The following is a 17,381-nucleotide window of genomic DNA, read 5'->3' on the forward strand; positions in this document are numbered from 1 at the left end:
AAAAATTGCAGATTTCAAAGCTGATTTGCAGACCAACTTTGACATGTCAGATTTGGGGCTGCTTCACTTTTATTTGGGGATCCAGTTCTCTCATGAGAGACGTGGCACTGCTATGTCTCAGTCCAAGTATGTTCAGAAACTCTTGGACAGATTTAACATGCAAGAGTGTAAGCCCGTAGCTACTCCTATGGAGCCGGGGCTGAAACTCACAATGCATGATGCTGGAGAATCAGTTGATGCCACACTTTTACAGTCAGGCTGTTGGATGCCTCATATATCTCTGCAACACTAGATCTGATATTCAGTTTGCAGTATCTCAGGTGAGCAGGTACATGCACAGCCCAAAAACTATGCATTGGCAGGCAGTTAAGCGCATCTTCCGTTATTTGCAGGGCACAAAGTCTTTTGGCTTACTATTTCCCCGGGGGGGTGACTTGCAGATGCATGCCTACAGTGATTCAGATTGGGCTGGTGATTATGACAGTAGGCAGTCCACTAGTGGCAATTGTTTCTTTTTGGGTAAATCTTGCATTTCATGGCTGAGCAAGAAACAATCTACAGTGGCTACCTCATCATGTGAAGCTGAGTACAGGGCAGCTTTCACAGCAACAGTTGAATGTGTCTGGCTGCGACGCCTATTTGCTGATCTTCATCTGTCTTTGGAGGGTCCCTCTCCAATTCTCACTGATAGTCAGAGTGCCATTGCAGTGGCAAAGAATCCAGTGTTTCATGCTCGCACGAAACACATCGAGGTTCACTATCACTACGTCAGAGAGAAGTTGCATGCAGGAGAGATCAGTATGATCTTTGTGTCCACACATGATAACGTTGCAAATATTTTCACCAAAGCACTACCACGTGAAAAGTTTGAGGCATTTCGCAATGCCCTGAACTTATATCCATTTGGTGATTAATCAGCCTTGTACATGACATTGGCACTGCAGGGGGGTGTTGGAATTATACATATAATTCAGCAGTGACCAATGTAATATAATAAGCTAGTTAGGGGCACTTTTCCCTCTTTAAGAGGTTTTTCCCCCTAACCGCAGCTAGTTCACTAACTATGGTTAGTGACTACTAAGGTTTTGTCACTAGGACAAAACCTTATCTTTTCCTTCAGTGTGTTGTACTCTCACTCTCTTCTATTGCAACTAAGCTTTCAGCTTCCAAGCTTCCAGCTCTCACACTCTCCCTTGCTCTCTCTCACTCACTCTATTCTCACAGTAGGGCGAGGTTGTGAGAGATCAGGAGTGGGCTGGTGCCGAATGTCGTATAGCGTGCGTGCGTAAGGTGCCAACCCTAGGTGTTTGTGAGAGGTGAGGGGGAGCGTCGCTCACGGAATCTCCGCTTGAAGTCCTTGGAGTTGTTGCTAAACAGAATGTTCAGTAACTCCTGGTTTCGACGGACAAATGCCTGTTTCTTCCTACTTACCAAGTAACGGATTCCATGCATCATCTTTGGTTTACTCAAAAGGTTATCTTGAATTCGAGTTGATGGTGTAGAACCTTACACTCATCATCGTACCAGCTTCTCAAGCATATGCCATCGTCTTCCAAATCACAATATAGCCATGGAACCTTGATCCTAGCATAACCTAAGAGGCAATTGCCCATAAAAGACATTGCAACCTACAATGTACATGCACGACGCTTTTTGAGTTTCCTATTGTCTCTAATTGGTATTTCTCCCAAGAAATAAAGAAGCGTCTTTATCAGATTGACTATAATCAAAGAAAATTGACTTTGGTTCACTAGAATAAGTTTTACTACTTTTACTTTTGCTTTGCATTGGTAAAAAAGAACTGTGGGGATGCCCACATGGGACTAGGATTAGTTCAAGAACTAGGAATGCATGTGTTTCACTAACCTTTAATGGGTTAAAGGGTTGGAATTTGTTTGTGCCATTTGTAGGATCTAAGAGAGTGCAAAAAGGACCCAAGAGTGGGAGAAAAGTTTAAAAAGCAGGTTCCACAAGGCTCAAAAAGTGAAGACAAGGAGGCGCCTCATTAAAAGAAGGGCCCACAAGATGAAAAGGCACCTAAAAGCTTCAGAGCACCAAATTTAGAAGGAAAAAGACTAAAAGCTTGGCTTTTTGAAAGCAAGACCTAGCTTTTTGCTAGGCCTAGTCTATAAAAGAAAGGCACCTGGCCTCCCAGATTCATTCAAGATTGTACTCAGACTTATGCTCTTTCATGAGCCAGTTGTACAAAGATTATTCTATTGCAATAAAGACCTTCGGGGGGGTCCAGCCCAGATATAACCACTTCTTAGTTGAAGCTTGTCCTTGGACAAAGTGGCTTCAGAGATGCTATGGGACATCTAAAGATAAGTATTTCTTTCATGTTTATTAAGCTTGCCTTAATCTGATTTAAAGATCTAACCCTTGTATCTTATTATGAGGAAAGAAGTGTGTTGTTTCCCTGATTGTTTCAGGAATCAAAAGCCAAGCACACAAGATTGCTTATGTTGTCCTAAAGTATTCCTTGATGGGACAAGCTAGTTATTCTGAGTTATATTTGGAGGATTCCAAGTTATTGTACAGGAGTGATATAGTCTCTATTATGGAATCAGTTTCCTGTGACTCATGTGGTTAAGGCTATGGACTATTTGCTTGGTCTCATCAAACTTTTGTATACATAGTACTAGGATAAAAGAATCTCAAAGTTATTACATCCAGTTTATGGTGAGCAACTTATGCCAAAGAGGAGAAGTGTCAAAGACTACTTGTATATCTTTTATGAATTAAAGAGTTAGACTCATGACAGATTCAAGATCATACCCTATTTGAGGGTAGTATGTTCAAAGTTGGCAAGTTGATAGTCATGCGTTTGATTTTATGATCTTCAATTAGGGAATTGAGTTATGATAACTAGTCATGATCATCAGTTATGTTCTTATGGATGATGAGATGATCAAGTATCCTATCCTTTATGGCGGAATTCCATGTGATTATTATTGACCAAGTATTTCAGTACGAGCGTCTCACGCGGACACAGCAGCAGGGATGGGAGTCCTAGCTTGCAGCAAAGGAGGTACTCTAGCACAAAGACCAAGAAGAACTTCACAAGCAACACCGCATGGAGCAGGAGGGATGGGGAAATGAGAAACGTACACTCACATCTCAGTTTACAGCTTTGCAAGAAGAGTATTCTATGCTCGAGGAGCGCCATACATCGGAGCATGCCGTTGCTGAAAATCGTATCTGCGAGGTCAAAACAGAGCTTGCTGACATGAGAGCGCCTCGGGAGGTTCACCTCATAAAATTTTAGTGTACCACTTTAAGTTATATTATCTCAGATCCAGAGGAGTTTCCGTTGTTGGGGTAAAGGCACATTGCCAACCCTTCATTAAAAGATAGGACACCTATGACTGTCTTAAGACAGTCATAGGGTAAACCTAATCCTAATAAAACACAAGTGAGTTTGTGGTGTGGCTCATCATTTTTCACACCCGCACTTGAGTGTCTCTCTCACTCTCACTCTCTTGCTCTTCTTCCCCCTTCACTCCCTTTCAACTGGTATTAGAGCCATTCCCCTCCACTCCCTATCAGAGCCATTCCCTTCACTCCCTAGCCTACCCACCCCCTTCCGTACGGACGTACAGACAGCGCCGTACGATCGTACGTCATCCGTACAGTCGTACGGACGGACTTCGAGCGGGCGTGGGCTGTGGCGTGGGCACGGGAGCAGCGCGGACGCGAGCGCGGGTACGGCGGCGCAGCAGATCTTGGCGCAAGGCGGCGGCGCATTTCGCATGCAAGGCGGCGGAGCATTTCCAAGCTAGGGCGCGAGCATCGTTTTGGCGTGGGCCCTTGCCTTGTCCAGCAGCTACAAGCTGCTCTTCTGTGCAAGAGCAGCCTGTGCACAGCATCAGGCTACGCGAAACCAGAGCGCGCAGCGCGCGCTCAGGTACGGTTTTCCGCACCTGTTGTACGGATTCCGTACAGAAGTCGTACTGCCGTACGGATCTCCACAGCGCAGGTACAGGGAGCTGTTTTTCGATTTTTGTGCAGCAGGGAGGTACATTATTTCGGTTTTTCGGGATCTGTGTCCGAAGAAAATTTTTTTTTTTGGATCTGGCTGTTGTACAAGTACAGCAAGTACGAAAGTACAAAAGGCATTTTTTGTTTGGGGAAGAAAGAGAGTTTAAACAGCATTCTGCTCTTCATTCCTCTTGATTCAGGGTCATTTTTTGAGTTCATAAAACTGTCTTATCTTGAAAGTACAGCACGTACTTTCATTCATCTCGTGCTTGAGGTGAAGGAACCACAGTGTGTGGTTGATTGCACAGTTATTCTGTTCTGGGAATGTAATGCCTTGATTTTGCAAGAGGACATATGCTTTTACTGGGTTTGAATCTCAGTTTACAGGTGAGCAGATCATAGGGCTTTTGCCCGGAAGGTGATGCATTGTATGCCTTGAGGCAGTGTGGTGCCAGAGAGCACACATTTGTCTTGATTTCCGCAGTGTCGAGGTGACATTTTCTTGCAGGTCACATTTCTTGTGCCACACTCAGAGAACCTCAGTTGAGCCACGCTTGGCCAGGGCGCATCGAGTTTACTCGGTCCCTAACTGTCCATCGTTGACAGTGCTCAAAAGGTTCCTCATTGAGTGTTTGTACGTTGGGATCTGTGTATGTCATTTCTACACAGGGCAGTATATGCATTACATTGGTGGATGATTTTGTCAGAGAGATTTTCATATTGCATGCTACCTCAGTGTTGAGGTGTTCTCCACTTGATTCAGGTGTCAGATCAAGGGGCTTTTGCCCAGACTTTGTTTGATAGCACTTGGGTTACCGACAGAGATCTTCAGATGCATTTTCTTCCCTTGGTATAAGGGTGATTGCTTGGGATTTATTCCATTTACTGTTGCAGGTTTTGTGACAGGCTGAAGTGTCATTTTTTTTTTGGGTGTTTGCCAAGTGGTTTCTGCAATTTAACTCAGTGCAATACCTCATCTGAGGTGGGAGAAGTGATCAGTACAGTCAGTACAGCAGTGTTTACAGCAGTGTTTGTGGTTTGTCAGATGATTATGCACTGTTAAGCACTTGTTGAGCAGCTGCAGCAGTCTGAAATTACTGTTTTTTATGCCTCTTTGAGCACAGTACAGTGTGTCAGAAGGTACAGTATTTGCAGGGTCATTTACTGTTTTGCTGCAGATTTTCCTGACAGTAAAAACAGCACCATTGAGAGTGCTTCTGGCTCTTGAATAGAGCAGGTTTTTCTGAGAAATCAGAATTTTTATTCAGTCTTTTTACTTCCAGGGAGTCAGGTACTTTCCTCATCTGATATGGCATCAGGGGGAGGTGATTCTTCAATTCTGAACATAAAGAAACTGGAAGGAGCACACAACTATGCATTATGGGCAGAACAGTGCTTGAATGTACTTCTGTTAAAGAAGATTGCTAAGCCCATAAGGGTGAAGGGTGTCAAGCCATCTGACATGGTAGCTGATGACTGGGAAGAGCTTGATTTGTCTGCGAGGGCAGCTATCATGCTCACTATTTCAGACACTCTTGTGTTCAATGTACAGGCTGAAAAGACCTCTTATGGTCTATGGCAAAGACTAGAAGAATTGTATGCCCAAAAGAGCTCAGCCAGTAAGGTTTATTGGCTGAAGAAGCTGGTCGATCTTCGCATGAAGGAAGGTACAGCTATGACCTCGCACTTGAGTGAGTTCAATGCCATCTTTACACAGCTGATTGCACAGGGGTTGAACCTTGATGAGGAGTTCAAGGCTACTTTCTTGCTGTGTACCCTCCCCGAGAGTTGGGACACTTTCAAGACCACCCTGTCAAACTCGAATTTCACTCTTATTTATGCTGATGTAGAGAGCTCTCTCCTTATGGAGGAGATGAGCAGGAAGAATAATGCGGGCAGCAAGTCTTCAAATGCTTTGCAGGTACAGGATAGAGGCAGGACTCAGCAGAAGGGGAGATCTGCTAGTAAGTCCAAATCCCGCAGTCAGTCCCGTGGCAAAAAGGACATTGAATGCTTTTATTGTGGCAAGAAGGGACATGTGAAGTCTAAGTGCTTCAAGTTCATACGGGATCAGAAAGCCAAGAAGGCTGAAACAAAGGATGCAAGAAATGCAAGCAAAGGCAAAGGCAAGGCCAAGGCAGATGACTTGGATGCAGTGAATGTTGCAGCAGAGGACAGTGACAGTGACATACATGATGTTTTATGCTCTTCTGCTGTAATAGCACATGCTTTGGTTATTGATGGCCATGACATGCACACCTCGCTCTTGGATTTAGGTGCCTCTTTTCATGTTACTCCTCATAGGGAGTGGTTTACTTCCTACACAGGTACTCATGGAGTTGTTCATCTTGGGAACAACTATGCATGTCAGATTGCAGGGATTGGCAGTATACAGATAGTATTTCCTGATGGACGGTCATTTATGCTTGATGGTGTTCGCCATGTGCCGCAAATCAAGAAAAATCTGATTAGCACTGGCTTATTGGATGACAGTGGTTACCACACCACATTTGGGGATTCCAAATGGGTGATTACTGATGGCCAGACTGTAGTGGCTGAGGGTTTTAAGAGTGATACCTTGTACCCCCTTTATGTTTCCAGTGTGGGTAATCATGTTGTTGCCATAACCGAGCTGCCAAAGGTTTCATTGTGGCATAGCCGGTTGGGACACATGTCTGTTAAAGGAATGCAAGAACTGTCACGTTTGGGTTATCTGCCGCCTCTTTCTTTTTCAGATTTGCCTACTTGTGATCATTGTATATTTGGCAAGCACTCTGTCACTCCTCATAAGAGGAGAACTCCCCAGAATAGAGCACCACTTGATCTAGTGCACATTGATTTGTGTAAGATGCCACAGTTATCACTAGGGGGTGCAAAATATTTTATTACTTTCATTGATGATGCCACACGTAAGGTGTGGGTCTATTTCTTAAAGCATAAGGGAGATGCCTTAGATGCTTTCAAGAAGTTTGTTGCTCAGGTTGAGAATCAGACAGGACGCAGGCTGAAATGCCTCAGGTCCGATAATGGGGGTGAGTACTTGTCACATGCTTTTGTGCAGTTTTGCCAAGCTAAGGGCATCAAACAGGAACTCACAGCCCCTCATAATGCATCTCAAAATGGTGCAAGTGAGCGTATGAATCGAACTATTCAGGAGAAGGTTCGATGTATGTTGTCTTATGCTGCATTACCCCATGGCTTTTGGGCAGAAGCCGTGCAAACAGCAGTTCACATTATTAACAGGTCGCCAAACAAGGCTTTGGAGTTGAAAGTGCCAGAGGAGGTGTGGTCTGGCAAGCCACCTTCATATAAGCACTTACGTGTATTTGGCTGTGAGTGCTTTGCTCATGTACGCAAAGAACTGCGCAACAAACTGGATCCAAAGTCTATCAGATGCATCTTTATGGGTTATGGTGACGAAGGTGAAATGGGGTACAGGTTATGGGATCCCGTTAAACGGAAGATTATACGCAGCAATGATGTCATCTTTAAAGAGGATAGTGTACACAAGGAACCCGTGCAACCTGTGGAATACAAGAGGGTTATTTATGATGATGTTGGACAGCAAAGAATGCCCATTTATATGCAGCAGCAGCCTGCTGCAGATCACCCTGTTCAAGAGGGTATACAGGCTGAAAATCAGCCAGATAATTTTGCCAATGATGCACCACTGGATATGCCAGCAGATGGAGCTGTAGCACAGCCAGATATGGTGGTACAGCCACCCGTCATGCATGAAGAACAGGCTGGACAGCAGCCTAATCCGGAACATTTTGTTAGGAGGAGCACCCGTGTACAACGGCCTCTTGCCAGGTTTGTTCCAGGAGCCAATAATGTGGCTGATTACATCATGCTGACAGATTGTGGTGAGCCTTCCAGCTTCAAGGAAGCTATGGGAAGAACAGAGAAAAAGAAGTGGGAGAAAGCCATGCAGTCAGAAATGGACTCCCTACTTCAGAATGATACATGGGACTTGGTCCAGTTACCTGCAGGCAGAAAGGTTTTGCCATGCAAGTGGGTCTACAAAGTCAAAGTGGATTCAAATGCTTTACCTAGGTATAAGGCCAGATTGGTTGCCAAGGAATTTAAGCAGGAGAAGGGCATTGACTTTGATGAGATCTTTTCCCCTGTAGTCAAGATGACTACTTTGAGAGCAGTGTTGGCTCTTGTTGCTCATGATGACATGGATTTATGTCAGATGGATGTCAAGACAGCCTTTCTTCACGGAGATCTCCATGATGAGATCTATATGAGTCAGCCAGAGGGATATGCTGTTAAAGGGAAAGAGCAGCTTGTGTGTAAGCTCAAGAGGAGCTTGTATGGACTCAAGCAGGCGCCAAGGGAATGGTACAAGAAGTTTGATGCCTTCATGCAGTCCCAAGGGTATCATCGGTGTGAGACCGATCATTGCTTGTACACCAAATGGGCAAAGGATGGCAGTTTGATGCTACTCATTCTATATGTGGATGACATGCTTATTGCCAGTAAATCTCAGCATGAGATTAGTGCTTTGAAGAAACAACTGCATAAGTCTTTTGATATGAAAGACTTGGGTGATGCAAATCATATTCTTGGCATGAGGATTACTCGTGACAGGTCCAAGGGACTTTTGTTTCTGTCACAAAAGGAGTATATTGACAAAGTACTGCAGAGGTTTAAAATGGAGGGGGGGAAGTCTATTAGTACCCCGTTGCCTCCACATTTAAAACTCAGCAGTAAGGACAGCCCCAGATCAGATGATGATAAGGCTGAAATGGCCAAGGTTCCGTATGCATCTGCAGTTGGATCTTTGATGTATGCCATGGTTGCCACTCGTCCGGATATTGCTTTTGCGGTGGGAGTCATCAGCAGGTATATGGCAAATCCAGGCAAGCGGCACTGGGAAGCAGTGAAAGGTGTCTTGAGGTATCTCAAGGTACCAAAGACTTGTGCATATGCTATGGTAGGCAGGATGCATTGGTGCATGGTTTTACAGATTCAGACTATGCAGGGAATGCAGATAACCGGAAGTCTACTACCGGTTATATTTTCACATTTGCAGGAGGTGCTATATCATGGGTGTCTCGGTTGCAGAAATGCGTTGCACTGTCAACCACAGAAGCTGAATATGTTGCAGCCACTGAGGCCTGCAAGGAAGCAATATGGCTTACTCGGCTGGTGGGAGATTTGGGCATTACAGGAGATATGCCAGTTTTGCATTGTGATAGTCAGAGTGCTATCATGTTGGCAAAGAATCCGGTCTTTCATCAGAAGACCAAGCACATAGAAGTGAAATATCATTTCATCAGGGAGGTACTGGAAGACAAGCGACTTGAGCTTGTGAAAGTGCATACTGATGATAATCCTGCAGATTTGCTCACTAAGAGCTTGCCTACAGAGCGGTTTGCACATTGCCGCCACATCATGGGATTAGGATGAGACCATTCTTACTTTATGGTCTTGTATACAGTAACTGTATATTGCTGTAATTTTTATTCTTTTCTCCCCTTTAGGCACATTGGCCTTTAGGTGGGAGGTTGTTGGGGTAAAGGCACATTGCCAACCCTTCATTAAAAGATAGGACACCTATGACTGTCTTAAGACAGTCATAGGGTAAACCTAATCCTAATAAAACACAAGTGAGTTTGTGGTGTGGCTCATCATTTTTCACACCCGCACTTGAGTGTCTCTCTCACTCTCACTCTCTTGCTCTTCTTCCCCCTTCACTCCCTTTCATCCGTTATGATATTCAGTTTTGTTGTTTTCTTGTTATGGAGCATGGCATGCTTAAGTACCAGCCCTCAATATGGCAGCATTTTATGATCATTATTGACTCAGTATTTTCTTCAGGATTCCCGTTATGATATTCAGTTTTGTTGTTTTCTTGTTATGAAGCATGACATGCTCAAGTACCAGCCCTCAATATGGCAGCATTTTATGGTCATTATTGACTCAGTATTTTCTTCAGGATTCTATCATTCAATAGTTTCCATTGGGATTTGTTTTATACAAGAACTCTTATGGTTTCTCATGGATTATATCCAAAGTGACAGAGTTTTACAGTCATCTGTCAGTTATATGTCCTTTTGGAAAGTTTGAGAACCCTCCAAGTTTATGTTTGACCAGCACAGTAAGTGTTTGGTAGCAAGAAGACCATTGAGAATTGGGAGCACTTGTGTAGTGAATGGAATCTATTTTAGAATAGTTCATTCTAAAGCCATTCTAAGAAGAGATTCACGCTACTTGGAAACAGTATCAGTATATCTGCAAATCAATCCATGACTCGAGGGGTCTTTCAAGAAAAGAAGTCAAAGAAAGGTTCCAAGAAATATACAAGGCTAAGTATCTCTTCCATGTTGATAAAGTTTGCCTTATGTCTATTTGAAGACCTAGTATGGCAATACAAGAAGAAAAGTGGACTGTTTTCTTGAAATTTGTTTCAGGAAGACCCCTCTCATGAATGAGAAGTCAATGAGTATGATATGCCCAAATATTGGCAATGCCGATTTATGGCTTCTTTTTCATTCCTATTTAAAGATTGTGTTGCAGCCAAAGAAGTTGAGGGGAATACAAAGCCCTTGGAAGAAGCAATCATTTCATAACTATCCCTAGTCCGGCTTGTGAAAATCAAAGAAGTAGTCAACTCCAAGTGAAAGAGGCATGGATTTGCTAAGAAAGGACATATAAGTACCGGATGGGAAACTTCTCTAAGTGTATCTACAGACATTATGTTGCTTCTTAGAAACAGAGATGTCAAGAGCTTTGTCATTGCAGGGAATTGCTGCGATTTGGTCTAAGGGTGCCCAGGATCCTCTACAAGCTATTCCAAGGAGTAGAGCCACATTGCGATTTGTTCCAGAAGCTGTTTTGTGTGTTGCAAACTGCTCAAAAGTGTCATAATAGCAGTGATTTTATTGCTAAAGTATTTTCAAGTATCTTAAGGTTTGGTTACACCTATCCATTCTCAGTCATTTAGTGGACCTGGTTTCTTAGACAGCGTACAGAGGACCGCCACATTGATACCACATTGCAAATGTATATTTTTTCCCATGGGTATAGATATTCAGTATTTGTTTTTGTATTGGGTGCGGATGCTTGCTTCGTGGCTCCACCCATTCAGGGTTTTTCTCATTTTATGGAGTTTTTTCAGTCTCATAGACCCTTTGGTCTTTCAAAGACTTTAATAACCTTTCTTTCTTTCGTTCTTTCTCCTCGTCAAATTCTCTTGGATGACTCTTAAAGATCTATCCTGTCACTCCTTGTGTCCATAGTTGCATCATTGGCACGAGCTTCCATATTGCCTTGGTTTTGGCTTCTACCTTGTTGGAATCTTCCAAGATCTGTCCATGACTTGTTTTGAGCTCTTCCAGGCTCATTTTGAAGGCCACATTTTCCGTTTGGAGGCTCCCAAAGCATTAGAATCCGTCCCGATAGTAGCTCCAAAGCCTCAATGCATGAGGCTTGTTCATCCATTGACTTCCTCAATGCATCATTCTCTTGTCTTCAAGGCTTCTTGCATATCGGATTGAGAGTCCAGCCTGTTCAACAGGGAGATGCATTCCATCATTTAAGAGATGAAGTCTCCAGTATTGCTCATTGATGGGTGTGCCGGTGGTAGGCCTTTTTCCATAGTTGTCTTTGTGCCTTCCCACTGGGTGCTCTATAGCATCATATAGGTGGTAAAGAACGCCCACAAATGCTCGAAATCAGTGCCAAAAAAGTCTGTTCACCCTGCTGTCTTTTTTATGGAAAAAGATCGGTGTTGACGTAGTGATGGAAATGACAGTTCTATCGTCTTGCAAAAACGGAATTCTGTCAACACCTTTTTTAACCCTCTTTGGATTTGGTTTCTGATGTGCGTTATCTTCTTTTGATGATGGAGGGGAGCTGTCAAAAAGCCCCCTTATTTACGTTGCATTTCTCTTACTTTGGGTTTTCTCTTTCTGTCGTTGACAGCTAGAAGGAGCGATTGAGAGGGATAAAGTGGGGAGGGTTGTTTGTGGTACTGGCTAGGTGGAGGGCTTGGTCAGGGCGAGGATTCTGGTGGGGATGGAAGGCCCGGGCAGCTGTGTGACTTGGGCTCCTTCAGGTGCAGGTTGAGGCAGAAGGGGCCTATGAAGCCTCAGGATCAAGTGAAGGTGTGTGGAGAAGCATTGGGCACATGCGGTGGCCTTGTTGAAAGGTGACTCTGCCCGAACCAGGCCTAGGCCTATGAGAGCCCTGTGAGCTCCAAAAACGGGCGGCAAGAGCAGCCAGTTGCCAGGAGAATACAAAGCAGGTACGAGGGGTGATTGAGGTGATTTCGGCAGGGCAGGTCAAGTGTGGGGGTCCTGGAGACCTCATGGAAGGTTGTAGGTCCCAAGATGGGGCGTGAGGGTGGTCGCAGGTCTGGGATTCGACACTACACATTCTGCACAGTATGGTACCAACCAAATGGTTATAAATACAGCATGCTTAGTGAGGCTCCTAAAACCCTGAAATGAATAAATCTATATGGCTCACTATACTGACCATTTCAGTGGACCTTACTTAACTTTTCCTTAGTACCGTCTATGTTTTTGTTACAGACCTTTGTAAGGCTTCCATAACCTGCCATCTTGCCAAGACACCTTTAGCTACCCAGGAGAATCGGTTTTCTTACTATTCAGCTAGTCATGGTGTGTATGCCCTTTTATTAGGTGTATCACATATATGTACTTGTATATTTGATTTGTTCACTATAGGGCCCTAGTAGTGAGATTAGACTCAGTATTTTGTGGATGATCCATAAAATAAGAACATCATATTGTAAAGCTGAAAGCTTGTTGTTAGGTAACAAAGGAGATTTTCTTTCAGCCTCAAGTAACAGAGAGGAGAGCAATAGAGGGGTTGCGATAGTGTGCAGGATGATCTGCAGGGAAGTAATTTAGGGGAAAAGCTTTATTTTTCCATGCTGGGTTGAAACTGCAACAATTTTTGTTTAGTAGCAACACTTTCCTCACCATTGACACATATTGGTTCTGATTATGGGCAGGAAGATGGAGACAAGAAGATTGATTTGACGCCTGGTGCACTTATGGAGCATGATCATGATGTAAAATGCCACCTTTAACTTCAAGTTTTCAGAAGCTCTATGTGTTTTGCAATAAATAGAAATGAAGGAGGTGAAACATTGACAGTTCAATTAGTGAAAATGGCTGCCATATCCAGACCTGTTTGTAGATGAAGATTACGTTTATCTATTTTTCCCATACTATTGCATTCTCAACATTGTGTAAGAGTTTGTAAAAGTATCATATGTCACAACTTGGAGATGTTTATACTCAATCTGAATGGCAGGTGGGAGCAGTAGTTGTTGGTTTTGATAGATATGTGAACTATTACAAGCTACAGTAAGTGGCCTTTCCACTGTTTGCCTGTTTCTTTAATTTCTACAAGGATGATAATAGCATATTTAAAAATGGTCTCTATTGTTTGACATTGAAGCAATATTTGTGTAACAGGTATGGTACCCTCTGTATCCGAGAAAATCCAGGTTGTTTTTTCATAGCCACCAATTGTGATGCTGTTACCCACCTAACAGATGCACAAGAATGGGCAGGTACAGCGTCCTTTCAGGCACCCATTCAATTTTCTTTCCAGGATACTACTGAATGATGTTTTAAAGCCTTACTGGATGGTATAGATGCTTCAATTTTCTTTGGATATTCTTTCTGATTCACACGTGGGCTTGTGACAGGGGGAGGTTCAATGGTTGGTGCAATCAAGGGCTCCACAAAGAAAGAGCCTCTTGTTGTGGGAAAACCATCCACCTTCATGATGGACTATGTATCTAAAAAGTACAAACGGTCTTCACTGTCTTTTATGTTTTCTGCTAATGAATGACTCATCACTGTCTTTCTATATTTTGTGCTAATGGGTTTAGCTACTAATTCTCCTCATTAGGGTTTTATGTGGAATGAAGAACACTATCTAATATGAAACAGTGATTTGTTTTGGGTACGAGTATTTTAGCTTAGGATCTAGTTGTGCATAATGCATCTTAAACATGTGCACTTGTATACTTGCTCTGAATTCCCTAGCTTCCGGTCATGTTTATTATATTTTGCATCTGCTACAGGTTTGGCATCACCAAGTCTCAAATTTGTATGGTGGGGGATCGCTTAGACACTGATATTCTATTTGGCCAGAATGGTGGTTGCAAAACTCTTCTTGTCCTTTCAGGTAATGTGGACACTTGTACTTGCATACCATCAGAGGGAACGCACAGCAGAAGACTGATAGAATAGCCCGGTGTTGGTGGAATCACAAATTTCCTTAATGTGCTTCACATATATTTGTAGACCAGTAAATAGACAATGCTCAAGAGAGATATAGGACCAACAAATATTTCCCTCCAATCAACACAATACAGCCAAAGTCCCACCAAACTGTGGTCCTTTGTCTTCACCAAAAGATGGTGTCTTGATACCTCCAAGACACTCCTAGATCCCTGAGTCTGCGTGCTGTACATGGGGCTGTACACTGATCCATAATCCCTCTTTCCTTCCCTGCAACATACTCTCTTTCAATGCAAACATACTCCTCCTTTCCTTCAATAATTCTTTGAAGGCATCAGACACATATTCCCCCCCTCTGTCTGCTCTCAAAGTTTGCACTTTGCACCCAAACTCATTCTTAGCCATAGCAACAAATTGCTTGAAGAAATGAAAGACATCTGACTTTTCTTTTAGGGGATATACCCATAAATTAATCTATGAACGGAGCAAAATAAAGATACTGTCCCAAAGATGGTGTCCTCACATGCATGACTGTCTATGAGCTGTAATTTCCTGTCAGGTCTCACAGATCAGTCTCTTGGAAGGCATTCCCGTGCATTTTTCCCAATATGCCCCTGCACAAAAATGTATAGGAGAAGAAAGCATAACCTGTACCATCCATGTCACTGCAACAACTCCAAACTGTGATAGCTCACATGGCTGCACCTTGCATGCCATGATTCTGCATTTTTCATTTCTATTTTTGTCTGTGAAGCCAATCCTCAGACAAGAAGGATTTTTGTGAATAGAGATGAGTTTTTTTCAAAAAAACTCAGATCAGATCATGACCGAGTGTGATAGACAGCTGCATACAGGTTCTCAGGATGTGTTTGAAGGTTACTTCCACTTGTGGTTGCTGAGGAGATGCCCTGATCTCCATGCTGATGCGGCAGTATGCTGGATTGCTTGCTGTATGCTGGAGTAAATGCGAGGCCTGGATGGTGGAAATGAAGGTCAGGCTTCCTGGAATGAATGCCCAAAAGTGGAGAGCTAGGGCCCCTTTAATAGGGCCTGAACCTGGCCAACTGTGTCAGCCAGTTGGGCGACCAGGTCAACTGACCTGTGTCAGCCAACCAGCCAACATGGTCAGCCCAACTGGGAAACCTGGTCCAGCTTGGTTAAGTCCACCTGTTGCCTGATTGTGCCTCGCTGGCCCAGGCAATGGTGCGCATGTTGGCGCCTTTGCTGGCCCTGAATCCTTGCCGAAAAGGATAGAATTGGACATGCTTATTATGCTTTCTGGTTTGGTTAAGATGATAGAGTTGGAATGATATGTTACTTCCTTTTTCAGAAGGTAAGAGAACTCTCAAAAGCAATTCTGTGTTCCAGCTCAACAGTAGCACTGTGCTTTGTTTTGTTCCACACTGTTTTACTGTTGTTCGATTCAGCTGGTTAATACAGATGTCAAGTGAATTTGCTTGATGCCTTGTGGTGATGCTGTTATCCAATGGTTGAAGACGACCCGAATTGTCATTGCAGTGTCTCAGTATGCATTATTGATAAAGTTTGTGTACTATGCTTTTAATATATGAGGCAAACAATGGTCATTGTATTTATTTGTAAATCTTGGTTTTTGTTTGGCAGTTGGCTTTCTGTGGAGTGATTTTGAATGTTGATGATGGAAGGGATTCTGAATTATTTGAGATTCTGGCAGGTGTTACTAACCTGGAAACCCTTAAGGATCCGGCAAACAATATCCAGCCAGACTTCTATGCAAATAAAATATCAGATTTACTGGCCAAAAAAGCAATCGTTTGAGAACGGAAGCTTATATTATTTCATCATAATATGGGGCCACATGTACAGTTATTTTTTGGTTTTGAGCAGATTAAATTTCTAGTTTTTCCTTAAAATTTTCTACTTTTTCTCTGCACATGTAAATTACCTGCATTCAGACTCTGCAAATGTATATTACCTATGCCCAAGACTCTCCGAAGTATCAGTTTTCATCAGATCGTCAGGAGAGGGTGAAAAATATTCTTTTGCATGTCCTAGGGATATATCTTCCCAGTTGACTTCAGCAAATCTAGGAAACTATACATTGTTTGGGATATATGCTTCTATGATATCCCTAATTGCTTCTCACAGTAAATCAGGAAGCCATGTAAGTTGTCCTCCAATTCTGATGGTTCTGATACTGTGATATTAAAGAGACTGCTTTTGGCACACAAAGAATTCCTGTGTGGAGATGTTTCAATGAATTTTCCCATGTGGTGAAGGTATATGGCTGTATACTCAAGCTGATTATTTTTCTTGAATGAGTCTATCCATATATATTTTACAGCAGGAAAAGTTTATCTGAGGTGACCACCTCTTTTTGGGGAAAAGAATGATATAACCCCCCTCTTTCTCCCGTCCTATGTATTACAACATCAGGGTTTCTCACTCTGAAATGTGAGAGAAACCCAGCAGAGCATCGAGGATGAACTATGAGAAATGCTGTCTACAAATTGCCTCAATTCTTGCCTATTCCATTTTGCTACCATGCAGGGTGTCTTTGTTCATCTGTTAGTATATCCCTCAACACAAAATGGCTTGCATTTATCCTGAATGTTACAATTAACTTAAATGACAGCCTTGACAGAACTGCACAGCATAAGAAACATGTACGTAAATTGGTGATGAGGCCAAACATCAACTTTTGTATTAACCGTTTGGGAAATATGTTCACCCATAAGCATGGACGAGTCTCCCATAAACGTGTAATCATGCACTAAGCTGAATAAAATATAAAATAATGTAAGATTTATACCATATATTTTCGCAAATTTTACTTCAGGCTTAATGATATTCTGTAGATCGTTGCTTTCCATCATTGTGATTCGACAATCAGATGAGAATTTGGGCTTGTTGCATTAATTAATCAATTATCATTGATTCAGCTAGCGCATCCAATTCCTTTCATAATTTCTCATTCTTTAGTAGCGTGCTCTAAAGAATCCAGTCAGCAATTGTGAAAACTAAGATATGGGCCTTGTGCTAGCAAGTGATCAAGAGAATCTGTTATTTGCAGCTCGGGGTTACATGTATGTCTGCACTTGAATATCGAACTCCATAGTGAGGGACGTACAAGATTTTGTATCACAATGTCCTCACAATGGAGAGTTGCCTTCTTGAGCACCT

The 17,381-nt window shown here is 42.9% G+C and overlaps 1 protein-coding gene across 1 annotated transcript in view; it reads left to right on the forward strand.

Annotated features, from left to right (window-relative positions):
- Positions 1 to 16,628, forward strand: part of LOC147888357 (phosphoglycolate phosphatase 1A, chloroplastic-like) — a 32,473-nt gene extending 15,845 nt beyond the window's left edge. Inside the window, exons 7-12 of the mRNA XM_087392263.1 lie at positions 12,974 to 13,033; positions 13,279 to 13,331; positions 13,443 to 13,540; positions 13,679 to 13,778; positions 14,060 to 14,163; positions 15,913 to 16,628. Coding sequence (XP_087248389.1) covers positions 12,974 to 13,033; positions 13,279 to 13,331; positions 13,443 to 13,540; positions 13,679 to 13,778; positions 14,060 to 14,163; positions 15,913 to 16,016 — 519 coding nt within the window. The 3' untranslated portion in view covers positions 16,017 to 16,628. The remainder of the gene's footprint in view (positions 1 to 12,973; positions 13,034 to 13,278; positions 13,332 to 13,442; positions 13,541 to 13,678; positions 13,779 to 14,059; positions 14,164 to 15,912) is intronic.
- The last annotated feature ends 753 nt before the right edge of the window (positions 16,629 to 17,381 follow it).

Source organism: Dipteris shenzhenensis, chromosome 21 (genome assembly GCF_047967505.1).
Source record: "Dipteris shenzhenensis isolate YYH24624 ecotype China chromosome 21, Dip_SZ_1.0, whole genome shotgun sequence".
NCBI lineage: Eukaryota > Viridiplantae > Streptophyta > Polypodiopsida > Gleicheniales > Dipteridaceae > Dipteris > Dipteris shenzhenensis.